Genomic DNA, 26701 nt, shown 5'->3' on the forward strand with positions numbered 1-26701 from the left:
CCCCACTGAGATCAAGACAGCTCATATCTCACTCGCTTTGCAGGCATAGAGTCTTCTCCCACTGTACAGACTCAAAGCGAGAGTGAATCAGCAGGAGGATGTTCCTGAGCTCCTTGTACCCATGCTCTTTGTGTGGTTTCAGATCTCCATGTATTTGATATCACTGGCATCACTTGCATGTACAGAACAGAACTACTCACACAGCTTTACGCCGTTATGCCAAGAAAAAAATGAGGAAAGATTTCACAAGGTATTCTAGAATCCTTCCTGTAAGCCCCAGTAAACTGTGAGAATGTAATCCTCTGCAATTCTTCTGCAGACACCTCACTGAGGGCACATTCTTCTTCAAAATTTTTCTTTAAGTGAAAAATGATAAAAAATTTCCGGAAAGTTTTCTTTCAAAGGGTGCAGACAGACAGATTACACAGCTTCCACCCACAACCAGACATGGGCAAGGAACACTTCACAGCTCAGTAACAGGAAGTTCCCGTTCTTCAAGTGCTAGGCCCATCACAGCATTTCACAACAAAGAAACTTAGCCAGATGAAATTTTACTACCAATTCCTCTTTTGGTCCCTAAAGTGGCATGTGAGTTCACCCATTATGTATCCTGCAGTCTCTGCGACAGGAGAAAACATCTCCACATATGGCACTTTTTGAAATCCCAAGACTGTTTGGCAGGAAATGATTTAGCGTCTCACCCTTCCAAGCTCCAATATTGTAAGGAGATTCCAAGACATCATGCTGGGAGAAGCAGCAAGTTCTCAAAAGCAGATGGGTGGGTTATAAGGCAAGTGAAAACCTGGCTACATTGTCATGTGCAAAGTTAGTCGTTAAGGATACAACACCTACCCAGTTATGAGTGGCATTTGACAAAGCCTGATATATGGTTCACTGCCTTCATCAATGGCTTGGATGGTGGGACATACTGCACCTTTATTTAGACTGTGGATGACACCAATGGGAGATGACTGAGGGCAACTGATGCATTAAATGGCAGGGCTGCCTTTTACAAGGATGTCAGACAGAAGAATAGCTTGACACAAACCTCCTGATGTTGAGCGACGACAAATACAATGTCTTACACCCAGAATGGGATATAACCCCATACATCAAGAGAAGCTGGGGACCAATTGTCTGGGTGGCAATCCAACAGAAAGAACTTGGGGATCCTGATGGACAGGCTGAACAAGAGGCAGCAGTGCATCCTCTCAGCAACAAACTGTTACCATAGAGAGGACCACAGGAAAAGACCAGTTTCCTCTGAGCAGCAATAAGCCCACATCTAGAATATCAGTTCCATCTTTGCTCCTCCATCTGAGATATCAGCACATGTGTGCCAGTCCCATGAAGGGGGTACTAAGAAGTTAGAGAGCTGGAGAATACAACACTCGGGGAAAGACTAAGATAACTGGGCTTGTTTAGTCTGCAGACAAAGAGGTTTAGCAGAAAATCTAACAGCAGTCTTCCACTACTGCAGCAGTAGATCAAAAGCTGTTTTAGACTGTTAAGTTACTACCTTTTTCTTCTGGACATTACTTTAAAAAAACTGTACTGACCAGAGAAGCAGGCATAGTGGATCAGAGGAAAACGCTCATAACCCCATATTTTGCCCAAGACAGCGTCTAAACCAAGAGGTTAGGGGCGAATTTAGGAAAGGTAATCTACACAATGGTTCTTTCCTGGAACACTCTCAGCCTGAGCCAGTTTGTGCTTAGGGACCTCCTGACCCAAAAGGGATTTTGATTATTACAATGACCTTAGACAGGCTTTTCCTCTACCACTTTGTCCAACACCATTGTAATTCCACAAACAATCAGCATCCACAATGCCCTGCAGCCAGGAGCTCCACATTTTACTATTTCTCATAGTTTCTTCTTTTGATGCCCTAAGCTCCTGTACTTGAATAATCAACTCCCAATTTTCATTTTTCACATGCTCTCACTATCTCAACTCCTCATTCCAAATCATCCCTATCATCTTTTTTCAGACTGAATACTGTTTCACATATATAAACCATTTGTTTCACGTATATAAACCATTCTACACCTTAATTTTCTAGTTCTGTCACACTCTTTTTGAGATGGAAATACAGCACATATACAGCCATTGAAAAAGGACATATAATCAGATGAGTTCTTGACAACTTCTCTAGCATTTGTTTATACAGTAATAACTGAGCATTTAGCTGGTATTTCATATTCCTAGCACAGTATCTCCTTCTGACATTATGAATTAGTTCAGACCCCAGTACACCAGGCTACAACGCCACTAAATTCTTATGAGTATTTCAAGTTTTTTAAATGCATTCTCATATTCTCCTAGTAACTACTTCTACACAGGGAAGCTGAAGGAGAACAGACTAGATTTGTGCACATTTAAGTTATATTTAAAGTGAAACTATCCTTTAGGATGCCTTTTCAAGCTCTTCAGAGAAGCCAGCAAAATTAAAAGGCCTTGTACATTCAAAACACCTATTTTAACATAATATTTGAACGTGGTGATCATGTAAGTTTAAACCTGAGTTCTGTCACTGAAGAGGGGCATTCAGAAAAGACCCTAAGTCTGGCCTTGCCAGGTGCCTTCTGTAGGTATTGGGAAGCCAGGTCCTCCACAGATTCAGAATAAGGACTTTTCCTTTCCCATTATGGCATGGGGAGGGAACCTGAGATTATTTGTTGGTGGTCTTGTGACTTCTGACTCACCAAAGCTATAGAAAACTGATCAGGAAAAATGCACTACCAAAAAAAGTTTAACAAGCAGTGCTACATTTACATCACAACTTAAATCTAGGATCCCGCAGAAGACAGGTCAGCCAAGTCTACCCCACTATTTCTCCACATTAACCACACTGCCTACTTATTCTCCAATTAAACACTATATTTCCAGTCTTCAGTGCCATCTTCCCAGCTTCCTACTTCCCTAACCCTTTCCCCACTGTCATTCAGGAACTCCATCATAATTCTCAGTGCCACCCTTCACCCTCCCAGCTCTTCCTTTCAATATGGAGTTTTTCACGAATCATTGTATCCCACTGCCTAGTAAACAAGAGTTTACCAAACTGTTCTCCTACAGCTGTCAAATACAACAATGAGATCCTGAGTGCTTCATGCTCAGCCAAATCAGGGAAGTGCAGTGGATCAAACAGATTTCCCTCCCCAGACTGTACAGGGGACTGAAGAACTGCTGACAGACTGTATGCTATGCAAGCCTTCATTAACCAGCACTTGTCATTGGATATGTTTTCATTAACACTATCAATTTTCAAGACAACTTAAGAAAATTCCCTCTTAAGCTACATATTAAAAAGTTATCAGTACACACTGAATGGCCCTAGCAAATAGCTCAAGAAATGTTTAAAACATAATGATGTTTATACTGATATGACAGATAAGTTATTATTTCCATAATTTAACACTTCTAAACTTTTGTTATGCACAATGTTTACTGACTATCATCCTTATCTGTGGAGTGCTCTTCCCCCAACAGGCACAGGAATCTTCAAATTAAATGTTCTGCAGTGTTCCTGCCTACCTTTTCACTAGCAGTGTACACTGGGTCCTTAACAAATCCTGATACTCTTCCCAAAGACAAGGTGGCAAAGGACTTGCAAGTGTTAGTATTCATCTGTATTTCACAAATGAGACAACTCTGGCCAATAGCTGCTCTTTCTTGAAACTTCTACTCAGTGACAAGCACTCACCTGGTGACTGCAAGCAGTCAGTGCAATTAAGAAAGCATTAACTATTTAAAGGAGAGCTTTCTAACGGCAGAAAACAATACTGCGGCATCACTTAAGAACGATCAGGAAAATGACTAACCCATGTGTAAATCTTTTACTTACAAATTTTTAAAAAATTGTGAGAAGTTACTGATCCCACTGGAATAGACAACATGCAAAAAGCTATCTCACAATATGACCTGGGACAGTCTGATACACGAAAAAGTTGCTCATGACTCCACATGATTGCAAGCCTCATCTCCATCTTCAAGGCAGCCTAAGAAACATTTTTGAAATATATCATAGTGTTCAGGGAAAATTAAAGAATGCTTGTAAAAGCAAGGATGGACAGCTTTGTTTCGGGATTTGAAAGTAACTTGGAAAGAAAACCCAAAACCAAAAAATCAGACCTAATCATTATTAAAAAAGAATTAAGGTGAATCTTCACATAGGACAGATTTTTCTTACACTCTATCTTATAAAGTTTTAGATGTTCTGTTTCACTTAAGTTATGGATACCAGTGCAACAGCAACCATAAAAACATAGTTATAAACAATGTAACTAAAGACTCAGAAAGTGGTTCGACTGAGCCAGCTAACACTGTGGTGGGCTGCCAGAAAGGGCCAACTATAGGACAAGAGAGTGTGTTAGATTCAAACCACTGATCCCCAGCATGTTCAGAATACTAAAAGATCAGGCTTTGAAAGATGAGTGGACTGGGCAATGAGTAAAAGCCCATGTTTTCATTACTTCAAGTCCAACAGAGATACACCTGCTTTTTTCCATAATGCTCTGGACTTCAACTATCAGTTATCTGTCAGGATATATTTCTGCCAAGGATATATTTCTACATCTTACACAACACAGTTTACAACATCACTGGGAGCTGAGCTGAAGAGTTTATCATATAGGCATATTAAAAGATGTCTTGATCAAAGTTGGACAATAATCAGCACTGAGGTGAAAGTTTTTTCCCTGAGAAACCTTTATATCAAAGAAAAATGCCTTAGCTACCTGTGAGACAATTAGGGCAGGTAGTCAAAGTTCAAATACCTGACACAAATCTCAGCACAGTGTTTCCTCCTCAGGTCACTAAGAAGCATTTCAGGATTTGTCTTCCTGCAGAAGACCTTTTTCAAAGTCCATTTGCAGAGATCTAGGAATTTTCTGATTATCTGACACTAAAGCATTTTGCAACCTTTAATAATACTGCACTGCTGTTGCAGTGACAGCCATGAATCCATCAATCCAGATATGAATGATCTGTCAATAAAATGAAAAAATGTTGTCTGATCATGCCTGGCAACGTAACATATGCCTGCACTGCTGCCTGTTACAACTTCTGAATCCTTGCATGAAACATGGACATGCAAACATCCTTTTAAAGCTATGTGATATGGAAAGATCTCTAATTTTACTCTGTTCTTGCTTCTGCAGAAGATAATCCAGATGTGCTTCAACAGAGCCTGGAAATATCAATTAACAGCATTTTGACAGTTTGGCAAGATGCTTGGTAAGTAAGAAGGGATATCTGACACACTGATTAAGCTAGCAGACAAATGAAACTCACAGCAGTCTACATCCTTTGCTAGTATAAAACACTGAACTCAAATCTAACAGTTCTTCTATCCTGTTTTCTCAAATGCTTAAGGCATGTCATGAATGATCTTAAGACCACATAAATAAATGAAATGATCTCTTTAAAAAGCATTTCATCCAGATTAGCAGTCACCCAAGTATGCTCAAATACAAGGTAGGCTGTAGCACATCACTAGATTTGACAACATTCCCTATATTATGAGAAATTCTGTATTAAGACCAAGGGGTTTCATTATTATAATTATCATTATCTTTGTTTCATAATGGAACAAAAGAATACAAGAAACAAAAAGATGGAAGAAACTAGCCAACATTTCGAGGAATGAAGGAGAACTTGAGCAGTTTTAACAGTGAGCTACAAACAGTTGAAACTGTTGATGGTATCTTCAAATAAATCAAGTGTAGAATTCGATGACAGAGCATCCCAACAGTTTCTCCCTAAATATTATTGTAAGAGTAAATTCCCTCTATGACTTCCAAGTAGGAAAAGAGAATCTTTTCCTCTTGTTTTACCTTCTGCATCACATGGAAAAGAAACAGATCTGGATATCTCTTAAGAGATTACCAAGGCACCATAATTTAGACAGCTGAAGAAAAACAAGACTTCCCAAAAGGGAACTCTGACAGGCAATGGAGTTGAACTTGTTGGCACAGTTGAGCCTCCTGGGCTGAGATCTATTTACTTCTAAATTCTTCTGATGAAGGAAGAGTCCTTGAGGGCCTCTGATAAGGCAAAAGCTTTGTTTCCCCTACACGGTACATACACCCCTACACTGGTATATGTGTACCATGAACAGATCCTTCCCTGTATAGATTCAGAAGTCTATATTTTGATTCCTGTTAGGGCCTCTAGAGTAATTTAGAAGGCCTTAGCTACAAAACACTGTGCATTTTAGCAAGCAACGCTCTGAAATTACTGCTACATCAAATTAATCTAGAAATACCTACTGGAACATTCAAGATGGTTACTGTCCTTCTGATGGTACATTTTAGTCTCTTATTTTAATCCTGCCCAAGCTTCTCTGGGAGTTACAGCACTCTTCCAGTTCAGGCAGTTTTCCTACTTTATTTGTAAATAGAAGGGACTGATAAATTGAACACCTCTATGAACACTAGGAGAGTCACTCAAGACTCATCTGGAAGTTTGTTTAGATTCTTCAGGGGGTTTTGTCTTGCTGTTTTGGTTTGCTTCTTCTGAGGCAGAGGAAAAGGCTCATCTTTAGTGCTGTATTTGAACATTCCTCATTTATACTTTTTTGGCTACCAGTGTTCAACTTGAAACTGAAACCACAGAAATATTTAAATGTCTAAGAGGGAAAATAAAGTACTTGATAGATTTGCGTGACAGATGCAAAACGAGTCCTGACTAACCACTACAAGCGAATAAACAGAAATGCAGAACATCCAGAAATCACAAGAATTGTCCTTGCACTTCCAGTCTGATTCTCTGAAATGCACAGTGTGCATGCAACAGTCTTGACAGAAAAAAAAGGACAACCTCATGACCAGGTAAGACAGAGCTTAACGTTAGTGGTAGCTGATTTTCCCCCTATTTCTATGCACTACCACGCTCTGGGCTGTTGCAAATGATCACCTGGTCCTCTGGAACAGGCCTACAGGGCTCGTGCTGGAAACAGATTAAAGATGATTTCACACTTTCAAGAGACAGAGCTGCTGAAGATTCAGCATGGTCTAACAATCCACACTGAATTCCTACAGGCTGGGCTCAGAAGAACAGTCCTTGGATCACCACATACATTAGATCAATGAAGTTCACATGAGCAACCAAAGCACACAGACCACATCCTAATGTCTGGAGCCCATCTAGAACTGAACTGTCTTCTGACTGTGAATCTTTTGCCTTGCTCTTTTACACACCAAAGAGCAATCTGCATTTCTGTTCTAACGAAGGCAGCCTCCACTGCTCTACCACATTCAGCATTCCACAGGTTCAATCTTTTCACAGAGAATGAGCTCAAAGCTTAATATATATTTCCGCAGTGAACTGTGACTGCAAATACAAAACACACTGAGGCTTGGTGGAGTTTCTTTTCCTCCCCTATCCTGCACTGATAGAAGAATCTTTTCCTTGCTCTGCTTTCTAGAAAGAGGCCCGCTACATTTTGTTTTCCTTTGGGTAACAAGCAACAGCATTTCTGTCCAACATAAATCTTTTGGCAAGGCAGAAGACCTGCAGCCTCAATTACCAAGGAGGACAAGCAGTCTCCCAGGAGAACCAGTTTTAATTCCTAGAGACTCTATTTTTAGTTATAGTACCAGAAGTCCCTGAAGCAACAATATCCTTTGACCTGTCATTTATGGCAGGGGAGGGAGCACAGACAGAGTTGGTCTACAGGTCTGAGTGTCCAGCTACTACTATCCTACATTAAAAGAGCTCACACTGTACAGTGCAGGCAGACATCAGAGAGCAGCTAAATTCCCTCCTCCTCTTCCCAAAGACAGAAGGAAGAGAGAGAGAAAAAGAGTGAACAGGATTGCTAATAGCCACAACAGACACCAACTGCTGAGATGCACTGGATTTTTGACCATCATGCCAGTCTGAATCTATAAGAAAATTCATCTAAAGTTTCTTCAAACTAAAGGTCACCTTTTTTTTCCCCATTAATAAAATCATCAGCTCTACTGCATAGATAAAATTTGGGTAGATTGCAAGCAATTCTGTTGCTTTATGTGAGGAGGAGTAGAACCCATCTTTTACAGCCATGCTGTCACAGAGAAGACTGACACTAAAGGAAGTATACATGATTGAACGTACGTAACAGAAGCAAAGCAATATGTTATTTTCAAATAGTTACTATTTCAGGGAGAATTTCCATTAGCATTTTGAATACTGAGTCAAATCCTTTGCAAGGATTCTATCACAGCAAATTGTAGAATCACTTTGATTTACAGATCACTTCCTTTTCTGTATCTGAGAATTAAACATCTCCTACACAGACAGCCAATTACAAATTAAGCCCTCTATTTATGCCCTCTTCATCCACAACTTAAAAGCAATTTTAAAATTCCTGCAAGAGCTTGAAGAAAAGAAGCAAAGTTATTAATAAAAAAAGCACTTTAGGAGACAGCATGGTAGAAGGGAATTATAGAAGCAGAGTGATCTGAATATGAACAATGCAGGAAACACCACAAGAGACCCTCATTCTCCATGCAAGCAACTGACAACAAAAGTAGTTGGCACCTTCTTAATAATTCCGCAAAACTTTTTTTTTTTTCAAGTGCCCCAAATGCTCAACCTTTACATACAATGTACCAACTTTGAGCTATGAAAGGAAATCAGCAATTTTTGTCCTGTTCTCTTCAGTCTGACATTTGCAATACAGTTACTGGTTTTCAAGGTGAAAGTGTACATATTGCCCAGGCGATGGCATTCCCATGCAGTTCTTGGCATTACTGTACCACGTTCAGCCAGCAAACAACCTTTCACCACCACCACTCAGCAAAGCAACATCTTATTGGCAATATGCAACTGTAAGGAGAACCCGAACATGGAGGTACACAACTGGTAAGAACTCTATCTTTCTATTCCAATTGCTGGACCCACAAGGAGACAAATAGCCCTACCAACCACCCACTGCCAATATTCTGACAAGTGCCACAGTTTAAAAGCCATTAATGAACAAAGAACAAAAGCTGTTAATGGCATTTGGATCTTTTTCTACAGAGCTAGTTTATTAACAGTGCAAAAATACTAACGGTCAACAAATAAATTTGCTTTATAGTTACGGAGATGCTACAGCCTAAGCCTCTACAAAACCAGTACACAGACATGCCTCCTGAAGATAATAGCAGGGATATGGTTACTACCACCAGAGACAGTCAAGAGAGTCAGCAGCCTAAAGAACTATTCAAACACATACAAAAACATATCATCAAACTACTTCATGAAGCATTCTGACCTTAAGTGGTTTTAAGCCATAGGACAAATGACACATTTAAGCAGTAAGCCTCCTTTAAAAAGCAGAATAAGGCTCAAAAAATAATTTCAGTATCACGTATCAATAAGAATTAGAACTATACCGGTCCTGCCTAACGTGCTGCTTCTAATCTTTGGAAGGTTCAACGTTACAGGATCCACAACAACGCCTGCAAAAGCAAAATCAAAAAATACAACCCTATACATCACAGCCTTCCATCCCTATTTAATCTTTCAGTAACCATGCCAATTTGTTTTACAGAAATAAAACGCCTCGGCGCTGTTTACATGAGCATCTCTGCCCCAAAGAGTAGGAACACAGAACCAGAGGCTCTGGTTGGAAAAGACTTCTGAGATTCAACGAATCCAGCCTACGACCAAACACCACCACGTCAACTAGACCACGGCACTGAGTGCCGCATCCACTCTCTCTTTAAACATCTCCAGGGACGGCGACTCCACCACCTCCCTGGGCAGGGAGGCCCTTCAGGCCAGAAAAAGAAAAAGGGGTGACAATAGGCCGGCGGGATCCTCCGGCACGCAGGGCCCGAGCCGAGCCGGGCCGCTCCTTCCCGAGGCTGCCCCGACCCGCCGCGACACCTGTTCGGCGGCGGCCCCGCTCCCCGCTCACCGCCGAGCGCCGACGCCTGCAGCGTGGCCCCCGAGGTGCCGTCGATGACTTTGATGGCGCCGCGCGCGGTCACGGCCAGGATGGCGTTGAGCGCCGGGTGGTAGCACAGGCTGCAGAGCCCGTCGGCGTCGCAGCGCAGGCAGCCGTCCCGCAGCAGCAGCCACTCGCAGGAGCCCGGACCGGGACCGGGCCCCGCCGCCGCCGCCGCCGAGGAGCAGGAGGCCGCCGCAGCCATCTTCGCGGCCGCCGCCGCCCTCAGGACAAGAGGCCCGCGGAGAGCCGCTCACTGACAGTCCCTGGAGCCGCCGCCGCCAGTCACCATCCGGGTCCGGGGAGAGGGGGAAAGGGAGAGCGCCCGCGTGAGCGGGAAGTGACACAGCCGCGCCGGATGCGGAACCGAGCGGCTGCGGCCCGGCGGGGGCGAGGGGGCCGCTCCGCGAGGGGCGGGACGGGGGCGGAGCTGCGCATGCGCGCCACCACGGCCCACTCCCCGCTAGCTCCGCCCCCGCGGTGCTCCAGGCCCGGGGCGATCCCGGCCCGAGGCGGCGATCCCGCCCCGGGGCGATTCCCACCCGCGGCGGCCATCCCGGCCATCCCGCCCCGGGGCGCTCCCCACCCCCCGCGACAGCCCCCACCCGCGGCGGCCATCCCGGCCATCCTGCCCCGGGGCGATCCCCACCCGCGGCAGCCCCCACCCGCGGCGGCCATCCCGCCCCGGGGCGATCCCCACCCGCGGCGGCCATCCCCGCCCTCGCCGCTGCCGTGTCATTACTGCTTCGGACAAAACTTGGGTCGTAAACGGGCGAGAGCGTTCGCCGCCCCCCGCCTCGGGGAAAGCGGAGCGGGGATTTGCGTTTCATAGCCCGGCTCCCACACCGGTTGTGTTTTTGACCCCGAGTGTGCCAGAGAGCCCCGGTGTCAGTGGCCTTAGCGCTGGCATGGAGTGACAAAGGCACAATGCCTCTGCCCCCTGGACGGCACGCTGCCCTTGGAAAGGGTGTCCCTGGCCCCGGGGCGGGGGGGGCAGGAGCCATTGCACCCACGAGAGCATTCTGCTCTGGAGCAGGGCTTCAAAAATTACTTGAGCTTAATAAAATATTTTGTATTTTGTTGAGATTTTCCCTTTTCACCCACTAAAACACTAATTCCGTTTGTATAGCTCAGCCTACCTGTACAACGTTGCTTTATCTGCCATAGGCTTTATTTGACCGAAGTGACGTGTTACACAAAGCTTTTAGGCTACTTTTAGGCTATTTTTTCGTCTTAAAGCTAATTTTCAAATACAAAGTTTTCTATGGAATATTTTTATTAAAAGGACCCCAATTAGCACAGGCTGCTCTAGCGCGGACATTTTTAAAGAAATACAGTGCGTGAAGAAAAAATAAGGAAACCAAACCAAACCCACATGGGTATGTGTGCCACCAGGCTAATCAAAATTGTCCTGAGAACAAAATGAGCAGCTTTTAAGCTTGCTGTAGTACTTCAAGCAAAACATTAAACACCAGTAAGGATAATGATAAAAATACAGCAGATCTCAACTTGAACGTTGTCTCAACAATTGATTTAATCTACTTTTCGAGTAAGTAAAATTTTTCTGATAAACAGCAGAGTATGTCTGATGAGTAGGAGAGGAAACAAGATGTACATGTCTAGCTGCTCTCTAGAGATCATTCAAAAGGTATGTCTCACCAAGGTGTGATACCCATGTCACCACCCCAAAATGAGGTGTCGCATCTTAGAAAGGCAATTTTTTTGCTAGATGGATGTGCTCTAAGTTTCTATTTTTGACACACTGAAGTAGTATGTTGATTATCACAAAAACTCATTTATAGCCTCAAAGGTATTGGTATATAGCATCAATATGTTGGTGGCATGCACAGGAACATAGATGTGTCCTAATTCATCAATATTAATTATTCAGTATTAAGTCAGTAAATATAAATGAGCTTCATAGATTCTGTAAACAAGTTTAATTCAAAATTTTTATAAAATACATCTTGTATTTACACACATACCTCATCTAAAAATATGAGTTTGTTGAATGCAAAGTTATTACAAACTATCAGAATAATTTGAGAGCTGTTTGTATGTTTCTTGCACAATATATGCAAAAAGTGACCCTAAAGATACCAAGATTAAAAGGTGCAAATCTGCAATTGGGTACAAAATATGTACTATGTTAAGTGCATTATCTACATTGCATATTACACATGTGCCAAGTCTGTGGAAGGGACCAGTTAAAATTCCAACCATACATTTCACAGAACATTTCTGGAAAGGGTGGTATTTAGAGATTTAATAGAACATTCTTGCATCCTTATTCATAGTCAATTCAGATGCACAGAACACCTCATGAACAACTATGCAAAGAGGAACTATGCTTAAAGCTGTCTGACAGCCTAATAACCTAAATGTGTTCTTGCCCTTCACCTTTGTGGGGACAGAAGTTAAATGCATTCACAGGGGGCTGGGTGCAGTCTTACAATAACAGTTGGATATTCCTGTTAAAAAAAGAAATAGAGGTGATGAAAAAGGAGGTAAAACCAGATTATCATGCAAGATTCCAAAGCTAATATGCTTTTTTTTAATACACTGTAACTTCCTTTTTTTTTTTTTTTTTTTTTAGAATGTGGTATGAATGCTCTCAAAACACTTGTAGGTAAGAAACTAGCTGCTGCTGATATAAATTGATTTAGGACAAGTTTGCATTAATTCCATTACAACTTATTCAGAAATCAAGAATCAGGTGAAAAGTCAATCACTCTACCAATTTTTCTCTTTTTATATATTACAAGCTCAAGTATTACACTACATTTTATGTCCAGCACTAACTTTAAGTGGTTTTGTTTAAAACCAACACAAGAATCAGCCAGGAAAGCAGACTGAGTAAGCTAAAGGTTTGTGGGAGAGCTGGAATTTAATTATGTATTTTGCATCAGTAATGACTGGTAAAAATAAGTTACCAACCTGGCTAGTTACAGTCTAAAAAGCTGAAAAACTACAGTTCTGATATGGAAATACGTCCATCATGGATCCAAGACAGCCCTTGCTATTACCTTGTCATGGCTGATTTTTATTGTAGCATTTAAAAAAAGGATGGTGGGGGGGGGGAGAATGGGAAATGCTTTTTTCCTGTTGTCAGAAAAAAAACCCCCAAACCTTCAGAGCTATTTGTTGATACTAAATCCTGAAGATTGCAAATGCCTACGTTAGTACCATACAAAGTGAACTTCAGTGGACTTCCCTTGTGAAGAAATATTACCATAAGGACCATTATATAAGCAATCAACACAGTACACAGGAAATATTTAACATGTCATCACATTATTACATAATCCTTGGAGAGTCAAAATTAGCAAGACTCTAACTGTTACTAAGGCTGTAACTCTGCCTTGTTTAGTGGAGGGAGAATCTGGCCTTCCAAATCTTTATTTCTCTTTACAAGGGATTAATAGTATTGGCAAAAAAAAAAAAAAAAAAAAAAAAAAAAGGATGCATGTTAAATACCATGCTATTAAAAGCAAAACAGAGCAAGATGTTGTAAAACATAGTTAGGGAAGCAATATTTTTATTTTGTCATCATAAAATAACATTGTTTAAAGACCACACAAATTTGATAGATCATCTTTTTTTTCTCCAACATTAGGCCAGCACTAGAGTTGAGAAAGGTGTTCACCCATTTCTCTGTAAATTTATACTTTTAAGTAAAATAATTTGATTCTCTAAATATGCACTTTAATTAATTATGTCACACAGTAAGTATCTTGCTCCTTTGGTCAGAGATAGTAAATGAAAACTTCAAATACTTGTATCTTCAATTTTTAAAAACCCAATATACATCCTTAACCAAGGAGTATTTACGGTACACACAAGCCATAGATACAAAATACACAGTATATACATGTTTTGAAAACAAATTGGAATTTATAAAAACTCAACAGCCAAATCACAGTAATTGAGGCACTAAATTAAAAGTAGTATCTTTTTGTCTTGATTATACAGACTATTCTGTGAACAATCAGGACTGTTTCATAAATATATATTATCTACAGAGTTTGCTGTGCCAAAAAAAGCCAGCTGTGTTTAAGCTTAAAGGAAAAATTGCACTTTGAGATTGTTAACAGTTAACTTCTCATTTTTAATTCTTGAATATAGTAATCTGGTCCCAGTGCTTTTGGCACAGGTATTGAGCTGCAGTTTTGCTACGCTTTGTTATAAAACACAAGGTTCTTTTATTTTGTTCATTAAAATCTGAAGAGTCTTAAACAAACCTAGAACTTTGATACAAATCTATATAGCTACAATTGCTTCATTAAATAATATACACAAATATGCTCTTCCATCTTAAAACATCTCGACAACTGCATACAAAACAGTCACTTGTATTATCTCCAGCCTTCTTAATCTTACACATTATCAGTCTGTAAGTGACTGAAATATGGTTTCTGGCCACATCTTACACTAGATCACACCCCAGTATACAAGGACAGAAAATAAATGTATAATAAAAAGATTGGATAAATTAGAAGGGGTTTCTTGGTCTTGAATTCTTCTCCCACTAGTAATGATGCAGCACTGTATGCAGCCCAGAAGACTCCAAACAACTGAAAAAGAAGATGAACAGTCTTAGCTGACACCACATAAAGTCTCTCCAAATACCACAGTAAAAAGCACTTCTCTCAGTACAACACAGAGCCAGTTACAGTAGTGCTTGTCACAGCCCAAGAAATTTTGGTCATTCGAGGCTTGTAATACATTTTCATACTAGTGGTGCAAAGATAAGAAGCGTGCAGAGATTCACCCTGAAGTTAACATAAGGCTGTTAGTAGTAATCAGGTAACAGAGGTTTTATGAACATATATTTACTTTGAAGTTGTTTATTAGTAAACTGGCAAGTTAATGATTTACATTCTGACTATTATTTATCCGTAATCACAGATTATCAAATCTCAAATAAAGCAATTTTGTTTCTTATCATAATTCTAGTTGTACTTAAATTATACTGCTTGCCAGCAAGCTAAAGGGACAGAAATGATGAAATCAACAGAACAAACCTCCAGAAAGTGTACAGCTTTGCTCGTAACAGAATTTTATCAGTTAACCTTCCCAGACTCAGCAGTAACTTCACAGGCTACCTTAAAGGGTTTTAAGAAGTACTGGAAGTGTTCAAGAGCGCTATGTTGTTCTGGGATCACTGAGGGAATGTTTCTGGTTCCATAAAAGGTGTCCAGCAGCAGGGGGTATCAGGCAGGTTATTCTTTGTGGCTTACATTCTCCCCCTCTAAATCAGAACAATCCTTACCTTCCCTGTAAAGGGTATGGAGAGCTTTGTACTGCTACCACTATGGGGAGGTCTCAGAACAATGACTAACATCGTATTCATGCTGCAGTGACTAAAAATAATCTGGATGATGGGAGAAGGGAGAGCTTATTTTCAGATTCTTCATTCTGAGGTTTAATTATGAATTCTCTTCTCAAAATGAGAATCCCATCTTTTTTGTAATGCAGCCATTAGAGCAGAGCAAAATACTTTAATACAAGCTACTCTAGTAACAACAGGTGTTGTTATAGCAACAGCCCTGTATATTCCCAAGCACTCAAATGGAGCATTTAAAACCTCATTCACTTTCCACCATGCTAACCAAAAGGATCACAGAGCTCACTTTGTAGTTCTGAAATTTTTGACACATCATTATGTTTCCCTGAGCGGATTACTTGAAGTGTTAAGAAAGTGACTTAAAAATAATTAAATTCTCAATACATTATATGAACTTACTTTTATTAGGGTAGAAACAACTTCAAATGATCCAACCACCAAAAGTACAGGTGCTATGACAATGAGGGGAAGTAGGGAATATCCTATTACACCCAGAACTTGGCCATAAGCAACCTGAAATTTTCAAGCACATAAAAATAAGCTTTGCAGTACTCAATCTCTGTCACCAAATACAATTTGTTCTTGTTATAACACTATGAATAATGATTATAATGTGTTATACTCATGAAATTTCAGCTGAAGGAGGCTTGCTAGTATAAAAATTGGTTTTGCAAACTAAACCCTAAAATTAGAAATATGTTATCTTTTTTTTTTTTTTTTTTTTGGTTCCAAAAAACTAAACGATCACTTTCAAAGGAAGCATTTCCATATGATACCCAGAAGCATAAAACTGCAACAAATCTCTCAAGGACCAGCTGTAGTCCTGGTTGTCAAAAGCAGCAAAGACATAATTTTCTGCATTAACATACTCATATCCATTATACATAAATAAATACATAAAACACATGAATGTTTTTGGTGCCAGCAAAAGAGTTAAAACTTGATCCCTGTAAGGCACAGAATTCTGATTTCCAGATTCAATTTATTGAGACTATCTAGAACAGAGTTTTTCCAAGTACTTCCATGACTACTTTTAGTTTCAGAAGGAAATGTATGATTTTCCCCTACTATGGTCTGAAATGATCCTGTGCACAGCTAGGCTTCTTGGATTTAACAGGAAAAGTTAAATCTTGTAGTGGCATCTTGTAAGCATTTTCTTGTTGATGATGATCCTTCTTGTGGATAATGACAAGATCTGCAAACCTATACTTTTTCTCCAGTTTATACATCTGATAATTTCCCATTTTTAAGCCACAAGCAGATTGATTTAAGGGCCTCTGGATTGTACTGAAATGCAGAAATACCATGTAATCACATTTATAAAAATTTTTTTCTTTCAAAACAGCATTCACAAAAAAAGACTCTAGCAATTATGATTAAAAGAAAAATAAAAAAAAAATTAAACAACATAGGACCTCTGCAATACTGGTGCATCATTAATGCAATATCCATAGTAAAAGTATAAAAATAAAGCATCACTGAATATTTAGCTCTTCACATCACAGTTCAATGCATTTTATGCTGCAGATCCATTTTAAGAAATTTTATCCTCCTGACTGTTCCACTGCAGCTGTCAGTGGGCCTTGCTCTAAGTAATATTTTGTTGTTTACACCTGAATTGAAAGTCAATTTGTAAACAGCTCAAGCACTATTCCAACCTGCTGGTGCAAGCAGCTGGAGGAAGGGATGCAGGCCACAACTCCAGTTGGCTTTGCAGTTGAGAAACATGCCCTGGCTTTCACACTTTGATGGGTTTGAACTGCATCAGGCCAGGGATGAAAACAAACACTGGCAGGTGCTTTACACACAAGGACATCCAACTGCTGTTAGCCCCCCATTAAAAAAAAAAAAAAGTTTCCATTTAGTCAAGTGACCAAAAATTTGAAAGAATTTCTCCCTCAAGAATGGACTTCAGTTCTGGATCACAGGAAGCTGCTAGAATTCCTGGGATTCTTGTTTATCTGGAAGCAAGCACACCATCCACTGCACCAAGAGATTAGTTGATGATCTCTGTATTTCAGACTTCATTTTGGAGACTGAAAACCTGAAATGTTGACTTTACACTTAGCACCTGCATCCATTCTTAGCTGGCTACAAGATCCAAAAACAAGCACTATGAAAACCCAAATATAGCTGAAAAACATCATCAAAAGACTTTACATTACCTCCCTCTACATCCTTTACACATACAAGTACTTACTTCTCCTCCAAGAACTCTGGCTAGTAAAAATATTGTCAAGGATCCAAATATCCAAATAGTTATAATCCAAGAAACAACCTTGAGAGAGAAAGAACAAGTAATTTATATGAGTAATTGTCATTGTGAAAAAGGAAAATGCATTTCCAAAATCGCTTTCACTGCAGTCAAGGATTTTATTATGCAAAACTGAATTCTGAATTATGGCAAGAACAGTATTTAGTATCACAGTATAATTAGCAAATGAAGTTCAGAAGCTACATTTACAGAATCACATTAATGGTAAATTTGGTGTACACAGAATGCAAGTCCAGTATATTCTGTAAGTATTGTAACAGGAATAGGGAGTTAAAACTACCCTAAATGTCTTCATATCCCACCTATTACAAAATATGGGCTCAGACAGTTTTTAAAAGTCAGCTGAACCAATACAAGGAGTTGGAATTCTCCTTCTTTCACTTATAAAGATGCCACTTTATCCTTTACCCAAACTGAGAATGCTCAGAAGACATAGGACTTTAATTCTCATTGGAACTTGATGATGATGATAATTTAATAAAGAGCTTCAGATTCCTGGGACCAAATCAGTAGTTATTTTTTCTTGCTTCTTTCATAGTTCTGCTCTTAAACTACAGAAGAAATCCTAAAATCATTGTCTGGCTTAAAAGATCCTTCAAATTAACTTAGCTGGTTTTGGTGTTGAGCCACTGGGAGGACTAGAAGTAAAGCTCTCCTTTCTGAAACAACTTTTTAGAAGGAAACAATTGTCTAAGTTCAGTCTTTGTATTTCCAAACATACAATGACTGAAAAAAAAATTAAGTCAGTACTCAGTTCAATACTTTGCTTAATTAAAAGTTCAACATTTCCAGAAGAATGAAATAGGAAAAACCAGATAAAAATCACAGCAACACTACAAACAATATAAGTGGCATTATTCTATTTGTGAAAATAGCACATAGCCTCTTTTTATTTCCTGTTTTCCTCCACTGACTAAGAAGAGGACCGGTTTAAAGTCTTAGAGCAGAAGTGCTCATCTCTCTCCAGCTAACCTTTAGGTTCACCTAGTCCAGCTGCTGTCAGTCATCCTGTTGCTGGCTGCTAGCTTTTCCTCCTCATACATATACAGCACTCCTACATCCATATGGTAAACCCACTGCTCCTAAGGAACATTAGACCCAGTGCTCCTGTACGGGAGGTACACAGACTGCAGGAGGTGGTTCATCTGCACAGAGTCAAGGAATGGTCCTTGCTTTGTCAAGGAGACAGGTGAGTGGTCCACCCAGAAGACTTGAACAATAAAGTGGTTTAGTCTATTCACTTCAAGCCTCATAGAGACAAGATACTGAAAGTGATTTCTTAGTCAGCATTTGGTATGCCATATGGAAGCCAGAGGTCTCAAAGGGAATGATTTTATCCTACCATTCATAAGAATCCTTGCATAAGCACATTCTGCTGGTTTACATACAGCTTATTGCCATACTTGGTCACATTTATAACAACTGTAACCACACATTTAGTCATCAAGATTTCCAATGCAGGAGCACCTAGGCTTACATACAAATTGTTACTATAAATGATAACACTTCTTTATTTTAATCAGAACATAAAGAAAAAAAGCTAACAGTGTTTATGACAATTACATATGCACAATGCCTCTGAGTAGCTATTCACCCTGGAGTTCAAAAGGAATTATGGAAAAGTCTATTGACCAGAGGAAAGTTATTTGATTGTAACTGAGCAGGGAGGGCAAAAGACAAACATCACTAATGAAGATTAAATACACCAGATTACAGCAGCCATATAGCAGCTTTATTTGTCAGGAAATTAGAATTCATGCCATCCAAAGAAAAGCTTTTCGCTAACATTTTTTAGTCATAAAAAGCAAGTTAACAAAAGGTCACAATTAAAATTGGAAGATTCACTAATATGACTATAAACCCATTAGTATCAATCTGGTTCCTCTAGAAAATACATTGTTCCTTTGTTTTACTGTATAAAAACAAACCTGACATTTCATCATGATTAACTTACCCGTGGGCTATTTAATACATTCCTAACTGCTGTCTTTCTACATATTAACTTGAGAAACAGCACTTGAAATGCCCCACATTAGTATGTGAAAAAAAGACTTTCTACCTACGTAAGAATGCAAATTGCTTAGCAATGACATCCCCAAATTTAGTTCAGATTTCTTTTTCAGAAGATTTATACCTACCTTAAATTGTCCATATAATGAAATCATTGAGAAGAAGAGGACAACTGCCAGAGGACCCCAAAAGTCTGGATTGTCTCTCACTACCTGCCTATTGAACCCAAGAGATGGCATAGGCATCAACACACATCGAATTTTGTAGTAAATATCCTTCAGATCAATGTCAAGTTCTTCCCTGAAATTGCAAAGCAAGTGAGCATTACTATACACCACAGTAATGAAATAAAACTAAAAAAAAAAGTACAGGGGAAAACAGTAGATTTATAGAGCAAGTCTCCTGTCAGCCACAAGGCTTTCTGAAGCCACGACTAGCAAAGGAACAGTTTATCCACAGTAAAGCAACACCATAACTTCATGCTGCATTCAGTAACTGGTGGGACACAGATTTATTTAATTACTTAAAAACAAATTACATGACTGACAACAGAAAACACACAGCATACCCAGACCAGGCTGGATGGGGCTCTGAGTAACCTGGACTGGCAAAAGGTGTCTCTGCCCAAGACAGGGGGGCTGGCACTGGGTGATCTTTAAGGTTGCTTCCAACCCAAACCATTCTATGATTCTGTGATACCCTGAGAGTCTGCATTAAGATAGGAGGGGTTTTTTTTGGACACATTAGGACATGTGACACATTTGTGTCATTGTAACCACAAGTCAAAGACATGCACGCATAAAAAATGTCTGTATATTCCTATGCCAAGCAGTTTGCCAAGAGCACACTTACTATGAAAATATTTTATTTCAAATTCTGCAAGAAAGAACACCATTACATTCACTAATCTTAAACCATTCCAAATATATCACGTAAAATTAATTTTTTAAAAGAAAATGGAATTTAGCTTCCTTCAAGAACAGTAGTTTTCAACAGACCAATTTATGCCCGTTGTTTAATTTCTGGCTTGTGTCCACTATGGGTAAAATAAATAGAAGTCACTTGAACTAGCTGCAACATGTATCAACAGATCTTGCCCTCCTCTCTTGCCTTCTCTGCCTGTTACAAACTCTCTGCAAGCAGATACAAATTGGCCAGAAGACCCTTCTGCCCTGGACTCTTAGCTGGTACATGCTGCCCTGCCATGTACTAGCCTAATGGGGAAGGAATCACACTTCCCAAGTAATGGGCAATTCCCACTTCTTACTGAGCAGAACCTCAGTCATGACTGAGGAACTCTGAAGAGTTGCAAGAGACTTCCAGCAGATATACTGCTCTGCATTTAAGAACATAGTGAAGAAAAATGCAGAATTATATCCTAGTGTCCATTTATGAAGGTTTTGTCCAAGGCTTTTTTTTTTTTTTGGCTTTTTCTTCAGAAAAACTGATGTGAGAAAAAAATGCAAAGATGTGATTCACCACAAATTCTATTAAAAAAAAAAAAAATTAAATACTGTTAATTCAGTCTCTCAAGGCAATTTTTGGATTACTATTACTAAAGTTACTTTATAAGTGGTATTACTAACTGGTGACTAAGTAACAATAATTGTTCTTTAACCATCCCTGAATCTAAGGAACGGACTAGAAGCATCTATTTGCCACCATTTATCTAAAAAGGACGTAGCAGACCTATACTTTGTAGACTGTGTAATACAAATATTTGGCACATGGAAATAATTATTTTTCATTGTCTAGGTCTTCTGACAGCTTCTCATGTGAATTATCTTTTGCATGAAGCTGACAGCTACTTCACCTGAAAGTGATGGCAGCTGTATCAGGAAATAAGTGTCTGGAGTAAGGCTGCCCAATGAGAGTGTAAAAAAAATTTATCGCACTTTATTGAACAAAACATTTGCACTGTAGTCCTGTGTTGGTGAACTTCCCTTAGCAGGCTGCTGTTCTTTCAATCCTTAATAGGATTCAGATTGCAAGAATTCATTATGACACGTTTTTGGGAACAATCAAAACAACAAAATTACACTCAAGTCAGAATTCCTATGTTGTAACCTCACTACACAAGTTTGTTTCTTAATTAAAAGTTAGATGTTCACAAAACAGACATTTACACAAGGACCTACTTCTGCCCACTTTAATTTAAGCCAGTTTTCAAGGAGCACTGTCATTATTAAGCTCTCCAGACATCTGTTGTCTCCCAACACTCTCATCTGAGCCCTATAGAGTACTCTGTCTCACTCCAATTTTTTAAAGGATCATTATGTTTAATTCACAGGAAAACAGAGACAATGAGAATGAAGTTGCTTAGGTGGAGAACAAGGATCAGGCTGCCTGACTCACAATGTAATAACCTTAAGATACAAACTTTCTTCAGCCAGCCAGGTTTCTATGAACAGAACAATGGATGTGAGACTTCCAGTTTTAAGGACATTATCGTCCTTCAGCACCACTACCCTTTTAATCAAGCTTTATAGTAAAAGGCAGCATCAAAGATCATAAAGTTTGTGCTACCTTGGTTTTAACATCCCTACTGTAACAACTGCAATTCACAGTGCTTTTGCTTCAGAATAACTGACAGAACTGAGATTTACTTAACAGGAGTCTTCCCACGGGGTTGTCTTAGTCTTTGATTCTTTCACAATATCCAGAAACATGAATGCAAAAGATACAAAGAATACAGTCTCCTTTTAAAAAAATCAGTACAAGATCAACAGTTAAAAGCAGAAAAGGCTTTAGAGGCTTTATAATATAGGCTTTATACTTATGGAGATTAAAATCCATAATGAGAAACAATGTTTTCATTCTTGCACCAGAAAACACTCATTAGTCAAGTAACTTGTCAAGCAGAATTTTAGTCACAGCACAAGGCTGTGGGACAGTCAGAAAATACAAGCTGCTTCTTTTCCCTACACAGCTAATAAAGATAGATACCCAGAAATAATTAAAACATACAAGAGTGGCTTGTTATCTTCTGGGTCATCATCTTCCACTTCCAGAAGCCAGCCATATCCTCTCTGTCTTAGGAATGTAGTTGCAGTAGATTCTTTGATGAATTCTCCTCCAAGATTCAGCTTAACATCTGGAGTTGTTATGGAACCACTAAGATCTAAAGAAAAAGGGAGAAAAATATAGACCTTTTTATGTCTTGCCAAAAGCCATTTGATTTAAAAAGTACTGGAAGACAAACAAACATATGAAGCTACATGTGTTGGTCATGACCATAAACCAGTCAAAGTTATAAAATAAAGTTATACTTTCACAGATACATAATTTGAAAGTGTACTGGTGGTTTTACTGCAATAGTAACCATGTTGGGTTAGGTCTCAAATACCAGGTTTTAGCTTTTAGGTGGGACTCTTGTTTTATGACACAGAGCTGTGGTACAACAGAAAGGCTTCCATTTGTGCTTTATCATTAAGCACAAAAGGAGGACGCTAATAAGAGTCTCACCATGCTATTAATTGTGGACTATTCCTAATTTTTTTCTGATCATACTCTACCTCTTTTGGCACCCATTTTTTAATAGTGGCATTGTTTCAGCCAAAACCACTCTCTGCTTTTATATCAAATTTTTCATAAAAGGAAAATATTTGAAGATGTTTTAATTTGTAGCCTGCCTTCAATGCAGCTGAAAATGTTAGAGAAAAAATATCAGAGATTCTTAGGCTCTAGACAATAAGAAGTTATACACCTTCACTTTGATATAGTATGATCTTTTTCTATCACAGTACTAAGCAAAACAAAGAGTAATTTCTCTATGTTCTGGTTGGTTTTGGCAAAACTGCCAGTAGATATTAAATTTTTTGCTCATTTTATTCAGTTATATATAGATGGAACATAAAAAACAGTATAGGAAAATAAATTAAGCAACTTGATGAAAGAAAAAGATACACAAGAAGGGAGTAACTACTCCTTTAGTAAATAATGATTTCCATTATCTGCTAAGAAGGAAAAATCCAAACAGAAATGTGTAAATATTTTGTACAACCTTACTATAAATATATTGAGAGGTAAAAAAATATCTTTTGCTTTATTATCATTGTGTTTTTTTCACACTTTAAAGTTCCTCAGCATAAATTTCCCAGAACACCTAACTATAGCAAGTACTTCTGAAACACTCATAGAGGCACATCAGGCCACATTTGTAGATTACATTTGCAACATTCACTTTGGAAATATAACAGTGTCATAGAAACAAAATTTGTACAGTAACAGAATCTCCGTGTCTTCAGCCAACATGTCTCAGATGTTCATTGATCATTCAGTATCACAATTAATTCAACAGGATTCTCCTTCCCAGACCAGCTTGCTAGGCCATTCATATTAAAGCTTCTCCACAAATGCTTTTCAACTATTTCATAATCGTGAGAGTTACTGATCTACTCCTTTGATTCTTGGAACACCATCTGCACAGGACCCTGGTAAAGATCACTGTAACTTAAAGCAGGAATTTCTCTTTGCTCCTCCCAGTCCCAGCATGCACACACCATTCTCACCAGACTCAAGCAAAGCCTTCCTCTGCTGTTTACAGAGGGAGGAAAAAAGAAAAATCTTAATGGCTTAATCAAGCTGAAGCCTCAGAAGTTTTCTCTTGATTGGGGAACCCTAATGTTATTAAGACAATATATAGTATATTTTGTATATACTGTCTTAATAACATGAACATATATATATATATAAACATATATATTATAATAACAACATATATATAATGTTATTTGTTTCTTCTACAAGATAACACTTTTTTGCAAGGAGTGCTACTGTGCATAAATGCAGCTGTCAAAAGAAGCCAATACAGCAGTCCAACCAGCCATGCATTTCTCCTTTCTCAGGGACCACTAACAATCCATCCCAAGGCATGGAAACTCCTACACAAATTGTATTTACCAAGGCTCCTTTTAGCTGTCAATGAATACCTGCAACCACACTTTTCAATTATAAAATCTATTAACATGATCTTAAGTCTGTTTTGCAAGACAAAAGCTGCAGAAACCTAGGGGAAAAGGGATTGGTCACCTCCTCTTCTGCAGGCTGCTTTGAATGAGATTTTTAACTGCAGGGCAACTGGAAAATCCACCAAGAACTGCTGACATTGATGGTTCCTAGTGAGAGTCTGGGTGTCTTCATTGCTACTGTCTCAGGATGAACACAACAGAAACAAACCCAAAGTCTCTCAGATGCCTCATTTCAACAAAGCATTGTAGAAAACCAGCTTTCAAAACAGTCTTGATGCTTAATTTTGAAATAGCAGTACAAGAGGCAAAACCCCAAACAGAGGGCTCTTTCTACTCTGTCTGGTGACCTAATTGTGAACATCTCTCCAGCTTTCTTCCATACAGCTCCCACAGAAATAAGATGAGGAAACAGTACAGCTAATTTTTATTTTTTCATATAGATTGAGATTTGAGAAACATGTAAAAATGTGTAGTATTTTAATTTTAAAATATCAAGATGCTTAATTTTGCTTATGTTTTTTCTTTGCTAGGGTAGGGCTATCCAGAGCTTCGAGGACAGGACTACACTTGAAGAGGAAATCACATCTTGCTTGTGTTCATAAAAAACACAGAGCCAAGTATGACCAGACTACACTGGTCACACAACACAACCTACCAGAAAGGTGGCTTTACTAGATTGGGTTCAGCATTGCCCAACAAATACTGCCAGAGAAGAAGCAGAGAGCTTCCGCTCAGAGGTACATGGATTCTTTTTCAGGCCAAGGTGAAGAAGAAAAACCAAAACAAAGAAAAATTACCCAGCATAAAAACCCCTCAGCAACAAAAACTCCCACAGGTAGAACAGCACTGTTGGCTTGTATTTCTTTTCAGAAGGACAGTAAGTTCACTAAAGAACAGATATTCCACAGTAATTTCTCCACTTCAGCAATTCCTTTCCAGGGTGGGACACATGAGTAAGGATTTATATGATTCCCTAGTCACAATTTTAAGAGTAACTAAATACATACACGAAAGTAGAATCCTTGTTATTTAAATGGGGAGAGACCAAAAAATCATCCTCCAACAAAGTAAGTTTGCACGATGTTGATTCCTGTAGGTTCAGTTTTGAAGTCTGAAGGCACATCTTCACGGCACGCTGGCACGCCACTGCTGTTTGTGCAGCAGCTTGGCAGCAGGCCACACTTCACCCCCTAAATTACATACAGGGCCTCCTTTTCTCCTTCATGACTGCGCCGCAATGAGACACGGCGCAGTCACTCTGGCACATTACAGCAAACGCGAACATACGATACAAGCTTCGGTAAGACAACAAGCGGGCTTCCAGCAACTCGGGAGCCGGAGGAGCGGGCAGTGACAGCGGCCACGGTTATGTCACGTAGCCGGGACACTCTCGGCTCCGGCTTTCAGAGCAGCTGGAAGCGGAGCGGCACGGCCGCCTTTGCCACGCTGCTGCTGCTCCCGTGACGCGGACGCGGCAGCGGCCCCAGGGCAGCGGCCACCTCGGCCACCCCGCTCCGCCCCCAGCCACGACACCAACCGCGGGGGCGGCGGGACGGAGGGCAGGGAAGGCCCGTCCCGTCTCTGCGGCCCGGGAAAGGCCCGTTCCCCCCGGGGCCCGGCCGAGCCCTTGCCTCGGGACAGCGAGCGCGGCCCTGCCCGCGGCCCCGCGCTCACCTTCGGCGTCCGCCGAGGAGACGAAGGTGAAGTCCCCGCTGCTGGGCGCGTAGAGCGGCGGCTGCTGAGCGCCCGGGGGCTGCATCTCCCCGCCCTCCGCGGGGGCTGCGGGGCCGGCGAGAGGCGAGTGGGTACCGGGGCCTGGGGCCTCCCGGGTCCCTCCTGCGGCGGCGGCGGCGGCACCGAGCCCAGGGCGCAGCCGCCTCACGGGGCGACAACAAGCGGCGCCGCCGCTGCCATTGGCTGCTCGCAAGGCGCGCCCGGAGTGGCCGCCGGGGCTCCGGCGCTGAGTGGATCCCGGCGCTGTCCCGGGAGTGAGGTCACTTCCCCTCCGCCGCGGAGCTCCTCCTGGGGGCCGGACCAACCTTCGTCCCGCCCTCCCTCTCTCCCTCTTTCCCCTGTTTTTGACTGACCTGCAGAGGTACCTATGTAGCACTAAAGAAATTGTAAAATAATACAGGTGAGATGTTGCCAATCCCTGTTGTAATAAGAAGACAAACACTGGC

General features: G+C 40.4%; 2 protein-coding genes across 4 annotated transcripts in view; both read right to left on the minus strand.

Moving 5' to 3' along the window:
• The window catches only part of BIRC6 (baculoviral IAP repeat containing 6), a 175574-nt gene extending 165366 nt beyond the window's left edge, over positions 1-10208 (minus strand). For all 3 annotated transcript variants that reach the window (XM_084202068.1, XM_084202069.1, XM_084202067.1), the window contains exon 1: positions 9890-10208. In XM_084202068.1, the coding sequence (XP_084058194.1) occupies positions 9890-10124 (235 nt within the window). In that variant the 5' untranslated portion in view covers positions 10125-10208. The remainder of the gene's footprint in view (positions 1-9889) is intronic.
• Positions 10209-11931: 1723 nt separating this feature from the next.
• Positions 11932-26491, minus strand: YIPF4 (Yip1 domain family member 4). Its single transcript, XM_084203579.1, has 6 exons — positions 26196-26491; positions 22519-22672; positions 19680-19851; positions 17467-17544; positions 15666-15779; positions 11932-14493 (listed from the first exon to the last, which is right to left on the minus strand). The coding sequence occupies exons 1-6, from the start codon at positions 26278-26280 to the stop codon at positions 14356-14358; spliced, it is 741 nt and encodes a 246-aa protein (XP_084059705.1). The 5' UTR covers positions 26281-26491; the 3' UTR covers positions 11932-14355.
• Between the last annotated feature and the right edge of the window lie 210 nt (positions 26492-26701).

Source organism: Fringilla coelebs (genome assembly GCF_963513975.1).
Source record: "Fringilla coelebs genome assembly, chromosome: 3".
In the NCBI taxonomy this organism is placed as follows: domain Eukaryota; kingdom Metazoa; phylum Chordata; class Aves; order Passeriformes; family Fringillidae; genus Fringilla; species Fringilla coelebs.